A 14,678-nucleotide genomic window follows, 5' to 3' on the forward strand; every position below is an offset into this window, starting at 1 on the left:
CATAAGATAATAACATCATAAGAAATAGAGGCAGCAGTAGACCACCAAAGAAGATCATTCAACACAAGTCTATGCAATGCTAGTTTTTCAACTGGAGTTTACTAAATTGTTTCTACTGTAACCTTCCATATTCTTCCTTTTGCTAAATAGTCATCTGATTCACTTTTAAGAATGATCCTTGCCTCAGTAGTCACGTGTGGTATAGCATTCCATATTTTAATAAACCTTTGTGATTTTTAAAAATTTCTCCCTTTGTTATTCTAGCCATAATGATGATTCTATTCTCTCTTATACTAAATAAAAGGTTATGCTTTTATTGCATTTCAAACAAAACTCATGTTAAATGCTTGTGCTATTATTTTGCGGTATAACGTTTTGTTCTGCGGCAGAAGATTTAATAAAGGTGATTCATATTAGTGAATTTAGCATTAGAAAAGTGATCATAGCGTAATCTCTTTAAGGTAGTCAGAGACTTTTTATTTTAAGATGAGGCTATCCACTATTTATCTATGTTTTTTTTTACTGTCTCACTGTTGGAATTTTTTGCTTGGCTCATAATGTGAAGCAATATGTGGTGCAAGTCTTGAGATTTTTACCTTTACAATTAAATTCAATTAATGAAAACATAAATTTTGTAATAGCTACCACAAACATTTTTCATAAAGTACTGTTATTCTATTACCTAAACTTCCGAAGATGGGCACATATATAAACCAGGCTCATTTACAACTAATTGATTGGAGATTAACTGACACACACATCAGAAATTACATTCAACTTATCTGACAGCGTGAAAGGCATCTCTCTCATTCTTAATGTTAATTTCTTAATGTTAGTGGAGTAAACTTTGATTTGTGGGAAACTGACATGATTCAATTTTAAACGTTTTTAAAATTTTGTTTTTTTTAATGTATGGCCAAAATTATCAGTTGTTTGACAGTTATTCTAACATAATGTTCCCCAAAATAACTTTTTTGATCTGTAATCTTCAATACTTGAGTGCCTAATGTTAGTGAAGCAAATATCTAATTAAGCACCATGAATCTACGCTATGCAGTAGATGTGTACGTAGCAGAATTTCAAAAGAACATATACACAATGCACTTCAAAATGCATTGAAAAATCTTCAGTTAATAATGTCCTTTCAGAAAGTTGCTTTATAGAAGTGTCCACATCCACCTGCATTAACTGATAAACCTGTAGGTGGTATTATGATGAGGGATTTCGACTTGAAGCTTTGCTAACATTTGTAACACCTTGCACACTCCTGGAGGGATTCATCTCTGTTCAAAAATGAAAAACTCTTGACAATACAGATAGCCATATATATTTTTAACAAAGCTTAAATATGTCACAACCTCTTCATTGTTCAAAAATCTGAACTTATTTATTGCTTGATAAATTGGGGCCTATTAAAGATAACATTCTGTGTAGTTTTACAAGTTTCAAAACTTATCCAATAGTAGGAAAAGCAGACTGCCTTATTAACGTGTTCATAAATCAGAGCATCTCCCTCATATGCTGAGATATTATTCCAGCACCCAGCACACCTGCTCATGTATTTTTCTCCATTCCTGCCCAATTTCTCCTTCCCTCCTGCCTCTCATTGTTTCTCACTTTTCCCTACCTCTTCCTCCTTCCCCTATTCCTCACCATATTCCTCACCTTCAACCCAATTAACCCCCGTCCACTAACCCTATATAGCTCGAAGATGGTACTTGGTCTTGATGAGTCAATGTGTGATATGCAATGATTGGCAGGTTACTTCAAACTATTTGCAGAGGTTGGGCACAGTTCCACCGACTTAATGAATTGTCTGATGTAAGAAATTGTTATTCTCACAACATAATGCTATCTGGATGATTTGTACATAACATTAACTCACACTTTAAGGTAGAATATTTTAAAAGGTTGTACTTAACGTGTGTTTCTCCAGCAAAACCCACTTTTGTGATTCAGCCTCAAAACACGGAGGTATTGGTAGGGGAAAGCGTCACACTTGAATGCGGAGTCTCGGGACATCCTCAACCTCGCATCATCTGGACTAAGGGTAATAACAACCCAATTCCTGATGACTTCAGGTACACCATCACTTCTTCTGGCGGGCTGTTCATGCAGAATGTCACCTTTGAGGATCAGGGACAGTACAACTGTAATGCAAGCAACACTGAAGGGTCCATCCAGGCTGTGGCCCACATCATCGTACAAGGTACACAATAAGCTATTACTCTTCCTCAGTTATTAATATTAAAAGCACAATCCATTGATTTAAATGACCAATAATGTCATTTAATGTCATGAAGAAATACTTTTTATAAAAGCTATTTCAAAAAATTCTAATAATTTATTACCTAATTAAACTTTAGAAGGTGGGTGCATTTTCAAGTCATAGCGACGCAAAAGCTCTGTAGTTCTCAAATATTAATTTAAAAAAAGAACCCTTGATAAAAGGTTGGAAATTCCTACAGTGATATTAATGAATAAACATATCTGGCATTTCTTTGTGTGCTTTGCAGGTATCAACTCATTTATTTAAATAGATTAATAAGTTCATTAAATCATGGACAACAAGAAGTTAAATGCATTAAGTTCATGTTCAAGTTCAATCTTATCAATCATAATTTTTAATGCTCTGTATTTTCTAATCAGCATCAAAATAAAAGTTATCGGAAAAACCTAGGTTTTATTTGCTGTGTGCAATGGCAATAGCTTTCAGTTTTGATTTAAATTTCAACTGAAGTGATCGAACAAAGGATTAGCACACAATATGAAAACGATTATGTATCATGCAATTATATTTGTATTTGAACTTAGTTTAATGTTTTCCATTAACTCAAAAAGGCACTTTTAAAAAAATGTAGTTAAATCTGTCATGTTGTTGCTATTGAATTTTCCTTTCAGTGCAGGAGATATGCTTCAACACCCTAGCTACGTGAAAAATGTAGTATTTGCAGCATTTGTTTTATATCCTTGACTCAGGTGGCAGGGCTGCATCGTAAATGAATCAGGGGATTCATACAGGTAGCTCTCTAACCCCTAACCTGAGAGTTGTACCTCTAAACTGAGTAAACTTGACTGTGTCCCACATTTGATGATTGAAGGGCTCATTGCCCTTCCTGGAGCGTCTGTAGATAGCAAAACGTTAGCATCGGGCTGCACTAACCATGATGTTTCATCAGTATGAAAGAGCTGATGCTTTCCTCCTCTGAGGGTCATGCTCATGCTAATAGCTTTGGACAAGTTATGTAAGAAGTGCCAACTATTAAGTAATTCCCAGGTGAGGTGAATGTGACTGCACTTGACATCAAGGCCACATTTGACTGAGTGTGGCTTCAAGGAGCCCTAGCAAAACTGGACTCATTGGGAATTGGGGAAAAATCTCCGCTGTTCGGAATCATACCTAGCACAGTGGAAGATGGTTGTAGTTGTTGGAGGTCAGTCATCTCAGCTCCAGGACATCACTGCGGAGCTCCTCAGGGCAGTGTCCTTGGCCCAGCCATCTTCAGGTGCTTCATCAATGACCTCCCTTCCATCCTAAGGTCAGAAGTGGGGATGTTCAATGATGACTGCAAATTTTCAGCACCATTCGCAACCCCTCAGATACCGAAGCAGCCCATGTCCAAATGCAGCAAGACCTCACAGACCTGGTTTGGGCTGGCAAGTGGCAAGTAACATTCATGCCATACAAGTGCCAGGCAATGACCACCTCCAACAGGAGAGAATCTAACCATCACCTCTTGACATTCAATGTCATTACCATCACTGAATCCCCCATGATCAACATCCTGGTGGTTATCATTGACCAGAAACTGAACTGGACAAGCCATATAAATACTGTGGCTGCAATAGCAGGTCAGAGGCTAGGAATTCTGCGGGAAGTATCTCACCTCCTGACTCCCCAAAGCCTGTCCACCATCTACAACACACAAGTCAGGAGTATGATCAAAGACTCTCCACTTGCCTGGATGAGTGCAGCTCCAACAATACTCAAGAAGCTTGACAGCATCCAGGACTGGTGTCCAGGATAAAGCAGCCTACTTGACTGGCAACCCATCCATAAACATTCACCCCCTCCACTACTAACACACAGTGGCAACAGCGTGTACCATCCACAAGGCGCACTGCAGGACTCACGAAGCCTCCTTAGATAGCACCTTCCATGACCACTGCCATCTAGAAGTACAGGGGCAGCAGACACGTGGGAACACCACAACCTGGAAGTTGTCCTCCAAGCCACTCACCATCCTGACTTGGAAATATATTGCTGTTCCTTCACTGTCGCTGGGTCAAAATCCAGAACTCCCTCCCTAACAGCACTGTGGGTGTACCTACATTACATGGACTGCAGCGGTTCAAAAAGGCAGCTCACCACCACCTTCTTGAGGGCAATTAGGGATGGACAATAAATGCTGGTCTAGCCAGCAAAGCCCATATCCCATGAAAGAATTGAAAAAAACTATTACATTCACTCATTTTTGACCTCCCAAAGCATTGAGCTTTTTCATATAGCTGATGTGATGGAATCCATGGTTTCAAAGCTTGTATTTTTTTGAGAGAGACCCTAATTGAAAAAGGAAACTGAAAAAGGAAATTGAACCTTCCAGTTTCCAGGGAAACTAAGACTGAAACTGATATTCAAAACCAAATTTCTTGTGGAAACTGAAACTGGTTGAAACCAGATTAAGGGACACAGCCATCAAAGCTCGGATGATGATCCTGGTGGTGCAGTACAGGCAGATTGAAGAAGGCTGAAGTTGCATCCAGGAGCTGGGAATGGGAAAATACACAGTTGCTGCAGCTGTTTGTGTTACTTGAAGATACCATTAGTGGATCAACCATCCAGACTGTTGTAAGCAGAGTTGAGGTTCTGCAACATGTACCAACGCTCTCCCTGAGGCAGCACTTAGTCTCAAGGAGATATACGCTCTTTTATGTGCATGCGCGAAAGAGGGCATACTCGCATTTGAGGAATCCACCCCCCCCCCACCCGCACTTCCCGCCGGGCGTCACGCTGGGTGGGCCTTAATTGGCCCGCCCACATAAAATGGTGGCAGGGATCAGCTCCCCGTCCGCCGGAGATTGGGTCAGGCCCACCAGCCCGACAGGCAGAAAATTCTGCCCAGAGCTTTGAAGGATTTTGTGACTGAGATTCATGACATAGATGTGGAGTGGACTGCTGAGTAATTTCATAAGATCTGTCTTAATTGTATCTGCCATTTAATGTGTAATTTATAGTTTATGATGGACTGCAATTTGTCAATTTGTGTTTATGTTGATTTTGGGTTTGATTGTTACAGTGAAGGTTTTAAAACTTGAAATCTTGTCCATTGGTTTTCTCATTGGGGTTGTTCGATAAATTCAGTTCTTTTGGTTCGTTGGTCTCCATGGGAATCATAAAACTGGTAGCAGCCAAAATACTTTTTGACTGATGGATTTTTGTTGAATTTGAGAAAACATCTGTTGGGATAGCGATGCAGTCTAGGGGCACAGCACACTTTGGCTGTTTCTCCTTAATGTGCAGTACTCCATTGGTCATACAACTGCTCATTAGTCTAATAATTATAAATTCTTATAACAATTCATGAGTGAACTGCGGGAGGGGTATCTTATTAGTGTGTTCTGTGTCCAAAACTCTAATGTACTGCAGGTTTGGTTGATTAAATGACTCCATATCCATCTTGCATTAGAAAGTAATAAATGTGAAACCTTTAATTCATCCTTAGTTTCAGCTATCTGCATTTTCCAATCTGAATGCATCTCTCCTGGGGCGCGACTTTTCCCTTTTGCGGCCCTGAATATTTTGCATGTGAAAGGCAGGCTGGTAATCCATTTTCAGGGAGTCCGTTATACTGGAGTTGTGGAATGTGGGAGACTTACTGCAGCAGACATCTGGGACTCTCTGTCGCAGGAGAAAGAACCAGCTTCTGATCAAGTTTATTTTCTGAGCCACTCAGTGCTCTGAGTGAGCCCTGCTGAAGCTTACCAAGTGGTCCCTTTTAACGAACTCAAATCCCCTGAAGCAAAATATTGGGAGAGGTCCAGGAAATCCAGGCTGGCATATCTGTTGTTTTTAGTAAGACATATTCCAGAGGGTCTAAATCTACAACGTAGACACACCTGTGTTTATTGCTAATAATTTTAAATTTTCCCAATTGTTTTCTTAGAACCTTATGCTAAAATGACCAGTTCTTGTATAAAACAGCAGCAAGTTCTGTAGATGGTGAGGTTTTACATTATTAAGAGCCTTGGAGCCCTTTTACCTACAGCGTAATGGCTTATGTGATTTTTAACAGTGCTTCATACGTTAGTGTGCAAAGCAATACAAATGTTTAAAATTTGTGGTTTTCTGTTTAACTTCAGTTCCAGCTAACATAATAAACACTTTGTACAGCAAACATTACTGTTGATGTAATAAGAAGGGCATGCTGATGAGATGAGGATTACATTCCAAAGGTTTGAAACTTATCTCTTCAAATATTAGTGTACGAATGCTTGACATATTTGTATGACATTCTTTTCTCTGCTACTTAATGGAAGTATTAATCTGTTTATTTTGCAAATGTCAAGTGAACGTGTTAATATGCTGATATTACACTGAATAATTTCTGAGCTAAAGAATTCTGATAATGTAGCCATGAACTACAGTTCAGTTTCATGAAGATGGAAATTCATCTTGTGACATCAAATTCTTTTTTCGATGTTTTACAGCAAAGTGTAGGCTGCCTCGTGGCTGTGAAACCAGCAATAAAACAATGAAATTGTACCAATACCAGAGAGGCCTGGCTTCTCCCCAACTCTCCCCAGCTAAAAAGTCAGGGTTAGAGGGGAAGCTCGTCCACAATCCTGACATCTGCCCTGCAGTAATTTAATGCAGGGAGTAGCGTTAATTGCTTTAAGGAGAAACTTCCGCCCCTTTCTCGGGAGTTGAAGTTCTTAACAGAGCTTTAAGCCAATCAGATGGCAGCTGTGGCCACTGCTGGGACTACAGGCAGTCACAATGTTGAGGAACCTGGTTAAGTCCACAATGGGGAGTTCCCTTGAGGGAAGGTAGGAGGATGCGGCGGGGGTGAGGGGGGAGTTGGTGGCGCTGAGTTCAAGAGGCCATGTGGGAAGGTTAAAGGGGGGAATAACTTGGGGCGGGGGGTGGTAGGGAGGAGCTGGAGGCAGGATGCCTCCGATGGGCCCCAGGGGGACCCGCATAGGAAGTTTCCTGTCTCCTTGCCTGACACTTGCCCGCACAACTAAACCTGCTGAGCTGAGCTTCCCAGATGGCATGGACAGCGTCATTATTGCGCCCAACTAAATTCAGACCTAGCACCCAAAATTATTACCTAAAACTAGCTTTCTAATATTGGTTCCATCTTGCTTCAACCAATTATTTTCCTAATTCGAATGAAATTTTGTAAAACTTTACATGGCTACAAGTGATGGTTACTCCAAGAGCAGCATGTCACAATGGTTGGCTATTTACAGCATTAGGGCTGACTATTTGTATGCTCTTCCATTGTTTTGTACCATTTGTACTTTATTAGCACAATATGAACTGGAATTTCTGGCACTGTTTCAGGTGTAAGAGTTTACACCTTTTTATTTCAAGGGCATTCATATGTAATTGAATTAAATCAGTTTTACATCAAGGAAACTTTGCTATGCATAAATTTCCTCAGTAATTTATGCTACTTTTGAGATATTTCTGCCAAAACCATTTCATTTACATATGAAAACTTCATGCGCAAGACCAGCCTGTGCGGGTTTCTCATGAGTAATCTGTTGCTGTATGTACATAAGTTAATGCCTTAACTTTTAGGCACATCTCGACCCAAATCAGCTGAAACTGATGTAACTCAAAATTTCAGGAGTTTAATGCCAATTTTCTTTTTAATTAAATGCTTTTTGAGTCCTGCTCTATATTAACCAAAGTGCTTGTTGTCTCATTGCACTTGAAATTTGTCTGATGTAATTTTCAGTACAATTTTTCCATAAGTGTGATCCAGGAAATTCCGGCTCCATAGTATTCACTTCCTGTGATTGTGGATGTAATAATACAGGGGTGAATTTTACACCCCTATGTTATTACCCAGATGGGGGCTGAAGTCACCCTCTAAATCAGTTAAGGCTGCCCGCAGCGTTTTTTTGGTTGGCAGGGTGCCCATGAGCTTTTCAGTCAGGGGCCAGGTAATCCATCGTCCTGTAAAATCCACCCCATAGTAAGAGTTTCAGGTAAGAGACGATCTTTGGTGCAACTTACCCACTTGTCCACACACCTTATTCCCTTGGTACATTTCTAATAACCCTAAATCCCATCTGTTGACAAGAATGCGAAGTTGAGTATTCCAGTTTAACTTGTCTAATTCCTTCTTGAAAACATGTGAAAGTTCTTTATACTTAATTTGCACCCCTTGTATTTAAAGTCTATACATGAGAGAAAACCTTAGTTGTATCTAATTTGTCTAAACCTTTCATAATTTTAAAAACTTGTATCATTTCTCCATCTTTGTTCAAGAGAGAACGGATCCGAGGTAGTCAATCTTTCCTCACATATTATTCACTAGTTACAAGATATGACATATGGTTCTTCTCTGTACACCTTCCAATAACTGAGTATCCTTTCTGAAAAAGGCAGAATAAAACTGCACGCACTAATCCAGATGTGGTCTCATCAGAGCCAAAAACAGTTTAAATTGGTCCCTCTATGTCTCTAAGTCAGCTTGCTACGATTCTACCGCCTAGTTCACATGCAACCTGCAGCAGAGTCTTAAGGTTATCAGGCTTTATTCCTGTGAAGGGGATAGAGGGAGAATGATCATAATGGAAAGCCTGGTGCTCTGTTGTGTCATTCACATCTACATTATCACACTAGGAGACATGGGAATGGAGCGATAATAGATTCATGTCCAGAACTGCAAAGATTTACTCTATTTCTGTTGAAGGTTAGATGATCCAGAACTGAGTAGGTATGAAATGAAAAGAATAATTGTGGAAACAGGTTAGAATTTACATAATCCTTGTAAATGAGAGAACTGTACGGTGATAGATGTAATGTTCATATTAGAATATCATGAGGAGAAAAATACTGCAGAATAAAGCATCAGTACATCTCACTGGGGATAAGTGTGCGGTGAACAGAAATTTCTCCAGATGTAGCAAGAGACCTTTATTGAAAAATGGCCTGGCACATTCACAATTTGTGACCCTGGAGTGTTTATTGCTTTTAGATTTGGAACAAACGTTTAAGATGCAACATGATATTGATGTTCCTTTATGATATTTCCATGATCTGTAGAATAGTCCAGCCTGTTTCCATAGTGAGGACATCCTCCTGAATATTGCTCATGGCAAAGTTGAGCATCTGGATATTGAACAAATATGCTGCCTGGAAAAGACTTGAGTGGGATTTTTTTTTTGTTACATTGCCCTCCGTAAACAAGTACAATTGGTGTGTAGCAGCAAATAAAATCGGCAAAGAAATTACATTTGGCCATATTTCCAGTTGGTGAAAGAAGCTGCAGGTGAGGTAGCAGCTTCATCACAAACTTAAAATTAATATTCATGCTATTTTCAGCATTTACACCATATCTGGATTTGTTCATTTCTATGTCCTCTGCCTGCAGAATTACTGGGCAGCTGTTCAATGCAGAAGGGAAATTTTAATGGGCCAGAGAAAGTCAGAAGAATATGTGCTTCCTCTCTTTTCCCCCTTATCTTTGTCCATTTAGTTCAGTCAAAGGTTTTGTACTTTGCAAGGTGATCTTGCCATATTTTGGTTGAGCTGCAAAAATGTAGAGGGTGGGTTTTTCCATTGGGATCATGGAATTTGTATGTTTCCAGGAGAATAGATGGATGCCAGGTCAATGAGCTTGAACCACAAGAGGAATGCTCACTCATGGTTCTCCCATCACGAACAAAAACAGAGACAAATTTGCTTGAATTTGTTCTACACATACTGTGGAGGCAGTGACTGAGTTATACCTCTTGCCACAATCTGGCCAGCAACCAAATTCCATCAAGAACATGGCAGTTCAGCCTTTACACCTGAGGTTTATTGTAGATATGCTGCATCACTAGTTTATGGAGAGAGTATTCCAGAGTGACTTTAAAAAAAAAGGCAACCCATCTTGCACCCATTCAAACAGCATAATGTGCACTTTGCCGCCACATGATAGGGATTAGCTGCAGGGTGCTGCATCGTTTACCCTGATTCACATTATACCTTCACTTTGGATTTCCTTTTAACTGTTACCTGCAAATTTCAGATGAATGCTTGAAACCTTGTTACACTGGAACCACAGCATAATATCTAGGTCTTTGATTCTGATCTAACTATAAAAATATATAGTAACTTTCTAAATTTGATTAGATACAACTGTATAGTTAGGCAAAATTCAACATCAAAAGAATGCAATGTTTTGCTCATCTGGCAGTCTTCCACACTCGCTAATGTTTAACTGTCATTTGTTCTGCTTTTTATTTCTCCAGATGGTCCTAGATTCTCTGTGATTCCCAGCAATCAGGTTGTGGTGGAAGGAACTGCTGTGGATTTTTACTGCCTTGCAGAGGGAACCCCAGCCCCAGTAATTGCCTGGACTAAAGCAGGTCTCCAATATGTTTATTTTCAAGTGCAATGGATGTTGATTTCAACGTTTAACTTATTCAACTTTTGTATCTAAAAGTTCGCCGGTGAAATAACATAGATAATTGAAATACATAAAAAAAGTTGACATTGTTAAAATTATTAGTCCTATTAAATAACAACACTGCAGGGATACGAAACTACCTCATAAGATTGGATAGTAAAGCATTGCCAGAATGACTTGCCATTTATACAATTCTGAAAATTTTGTGATATAGGGAACTCATGTGAAAGAAAGATTTGCATTTATATTTTGCATTTCATAATCTCAGGACATCCAAAAGCATTTTACAGCCACTGAAGTAATTTTGAAGTGTAGCACTGTTTTAATACAGGAATGTTTGACCCCAGCCTGTTTGAACCCTGCATGGTAAGGTTCAGGCTGTTTACAGCCACATACCTACTCTGCTTCAGGGGAACGTTGGCGCGAGGTGCAATTGAAGGGTAACAAGTTTGTGTAGCCTGTTTCCAGATATGATTTGTAATGTATTGAAAATAAATTAGTTATTTAAGAAGTTTTTTCTTTAAGCTAAGAATTTGGAGAAAACTAGACTACATGTAGTTCTGATGTATTTTTGACAGCCACACAGATTGTACTATATAGAGCAGATCTTAGCTCCCTCCCCAGTGCAATATGAAATATTGAATTTCTCTACTGCACAGTGTTACATGGAAAAATACATACTGAATGGTTCTATTTACAAGTTAACCGCTTTTACAGTAATGACAGACTCCAGGAAGCACTCATCTTACTTCTGAAAGATGGCACCAGTTACCAGATGACAAATATTGCTGAAAGGGGGAACAGGTTAGCACAGTGAATAAAACACTGATCTTTTACCTCTGGGGTGGCTCCTCGTCTTCTAATGACGTCATTCAGCAGCCTTTTGGATATAATTGGTCAGATACTGAACAACCGCCTTCTAGCAGCTCGCACCAGATGTGTCATTTCATTTTAGAGGCTTCCTGCAGCTGATGCCCATCTCCCCGTAGCTCCTTCCACTACAATGTCAATCGTGGCTCAGTTGGTGCCACTTTTGCTTTTGAAGCACAAGGTTCCGGATTCAAATCACACTCCAGGGCTTGAGTAAAAAATTAAAGCTAACACTCCAGGGAGCGCTGCACTGTCGCAAGTGCCAACCTTTGAATGAGACATTAAACTGAGGCCCCATCAGCCTGCTAAGGTGGACGTAAAAAATCTCTTGGTACCATTTTGCCCTAGAACAGGGAGTTATCTCTGGTGTCTGAGCCAATACTTATCCCTCTACGAACATCACAAAAAATCAGATTATCTGGTCATTATCACATAGCTGTTTTGCACGCATATTGGCTATGGCATTTCCTACATTACAACAGTGACTACACTTCAGAAGTACCTCCATGTGCTGTAAAGTGCTTTGAGATATCCAACGGTGATGAAAAGTGCTATGTAAATCCAAGCCTTCCTTTCTTTTTTGATCCTGAGGGACCTGCTACTGACAAGTGGAAGGTCATGACCCCTGCTGCTCAAACCTTGTTTCACAGGAGATAGCTGCTCTCCAGTGAGATCACACCTGTTCCTTTGTTCTCTAGCAGAAACATTGGGAACCACCCACATTCCCTGTGCTCCCCACCCCCCCCCACCCCACCCCTTCCCCATGCAGTACTACATATGGACAATGTTTTATTCTGGATTGTTAATAATCCAGATCTGTGTAACTGCTGTGTCTCATTTAAGGCCACCAGGTTTAATTCTCATGATTTCCTGAGCCATTGAGCATCTGACTGCTCTTGGGCAAATCCTGTGCTCAGATACAGATGATAAAAAACAGCAGACTGTCTTGTTTTTAAAAGCTTGACTCACAAATTCAAAACACTGACAAAATGCCCAATCTAAAGCGTTTTGGGAACATCCCAATTTGTTTTGTATTGTTTGTGCTAGTCGATCATTTGGGATGTGGCACTCAGAGTCGAAAATAAAGTGTAATCTTTCCAGGTTAATGAAGTCGGGTGCAATGCAGAAGAGGACATCTACCACCTGTTGTATGCAGGTCCTCGCTGTGGTTGATGTTACAGTGCTCTGCAGCTTTTGGCTGGAAGGAACCAGAGCTGTGGAAATTGAGGGCATTTGTCACCTTCATTGCACTGACAATGCCCCACAAGAGGGAGACTGCTGTTTCATATCTTCATAGATCATCTCACAGGGATGGTTAATCACTTCCTTGGTGAATGGTCAGGTCAGAATGCATAAGACATCATTTTCTTTCTGCTGCTAGTCAATCTGTCATGCAGCATGCACATCGATACAGAAAACCCTTAGTGGGAGGCAATGTTCCTTCCAATTTCCCTTTGTTGTGTGTGGCCTATTTGTTGCACTAACCATAGATAAAAGCAAAATACTGCAGATGCTGGAAATCTGAAACAAAAACAAAAATAGCTGGAAAAACTCAGCAGGTCTGACAGCATATGCGGAGAGGAATACAATTAACGCTTCTATATTTCTTAATTCTGATGAAGAGTCATACAGACTTAAAATGTTAACTGTACTCCTCTCCGCAGATGCTGTCAGATCTCCTGAGGTTTTCCAGCTATTTTTGTTTTTGTTGCACTACCCAGTTCCTTTAAGATTGCCATGAGGCCACATAATCTTAAAGGGACCACTTCTTGTGCACAGCCTGTTTGAACGCTGCATGGTAAGTTTTGGACTGTTTCATGGCCATACACCCACCTAGCTTCAAGGGTGTGAGGTATAGTTGGAGGATAACCAGTTTAACTAGTCAGTTTCCATTGTGAATGTGGACATAAGAATTTATAAAGAAAGAATTGACAGGAGGTACACATCAGATATATGATTTGTAATACATTAAAAATAAATGAGCTATTTAAGTATTTTCTTTAAGCTAAGAATGCAGAGAAAACTAGACTACATGCAGTTCTGATGTATTTTTGACAGTCACACAGATTGTACTGTATAAAGGCGATCTTGGCTCCCTCCCCAGTGCAGTATTAAATATTGAATTTCTCTCCTGCATGGTGTTACATGGAAAATACATACTGAACAATTCTATTTACAAGTAAGCTGCTTTACAGTTAGCTATCTTCTAAGTAGAGATGTATTTCCCTTTCTGAGTCATCTCTGCTCTTTGATAGCTTTATTTCTTCCCCTCATTTTTTACCATTTTGTTTCCATTCCCTCTTTTTGTTGTTTTCTCACTGGGTAATGGTTTCATGATTGCTGATCATCCTCCAGTTCCCTGACCTTATGGTAATTCTTCAGACGTGAATCCATACAACTGATTGTCAGAACATTTGGTCATAGAGGACATCACAGCCAAGCTTGATCCTGTCTGCTTGATGCCTAAGCCACTTCTAGTAGATGTTGCTGGACAGCGATCAGAAGTGGGAACTCCTTATTCCAAGTGCATTGGGAATAATTCTAGTGCCAGAAATGACCTCAGCTAACTCGGCAAAGACCAAACACCAAACTCGTTATAGTGGCTGAGCTTTACCCACTGTCTTAAGCAGTTCAACCTTTGAGAAAGTCCAACTGATGAATACCTCTTGGCTTTCAGCGCACTGTATTTTCAACTAAAATCAATGGTACTGTCAGTTCCCAACCCTCTGGTTACCCATTTCATTCAGGTGGTCAGTTGCCCAATGACCGAAGACACACTGTTTTATCTACTGGAACACTGCGTATTGTGAGAGTTGCTGCCCATGATCAAGGCCAGTATGAATGTCATGCCATTAGTGTTGTGGGGGCAAGACACGTGCCAGTACAACTGACTGTTGAGTCACTAGGTGAGACCTGAGACTTCTATCATTTAGTCTTTAGTACTATATGTAAGGAGTCATTCTCCAGTACCACAACCTAGAATGATCTTTAACCTCCAGAACCAGTTCAATTTCTCTATGAAAGTGTTGATCAATTACAGATACAGCCATAAAATTCTATGGATCTTTATTGTGTGTAAAACCACTGTACCATTCCTATCAAAAATATTGGAATTTTTGACACTCTTAAATGTAAAAAGATTTTACAGTATTTTGTGCTACTTCAATAGAAATT

General features: G+C 39.9%; 1 protein-coding gene across 1 annotated transcript in view; it reads left to right on the forward strand.

Annotated features, from left to right (window-relative positions):
- The window catches only part of LOC121286885 (peroxidasin homolog), a 231,380-nt gene that overhangs the window by 171,786 nt on the left and 44,916 nt on the right, over window positions 1-14,678 (forward strand). Inside the window, exons 10-12 of the mRNA XM_041204103.1 lie at window positions 1,937-2,209; window positions 10,477-10,593; window positions 14,252-14,410. Coding sequence (XP_041060037.1) covers window positions 1,937-2,209; window positions 10,477-10,593; window positions 14,252-14,410 — 549 coding nt within the window. The remainder of the gene's footprint in view (window positions 1-1,936; window positions 2,210-10,476; window positions 10,594-14,251; window positions 14,411-14,678) is intronic.

The sequence above is a fragment of the Carcharodon carcharias genome, chromosome 14 (genome assembly GCF_017639515.1).
Source record: "Carcharodon carcharias isolate sCarCar2 chromosome 14, sCarCar2.pri, whole genome shotgun sequence".
NCBI lineage: Eukaryota > Metazoa > Chordata > Chondrichthyes > Lamniformes > Lamnidae > Carcharodon > Carcharodon carcharias.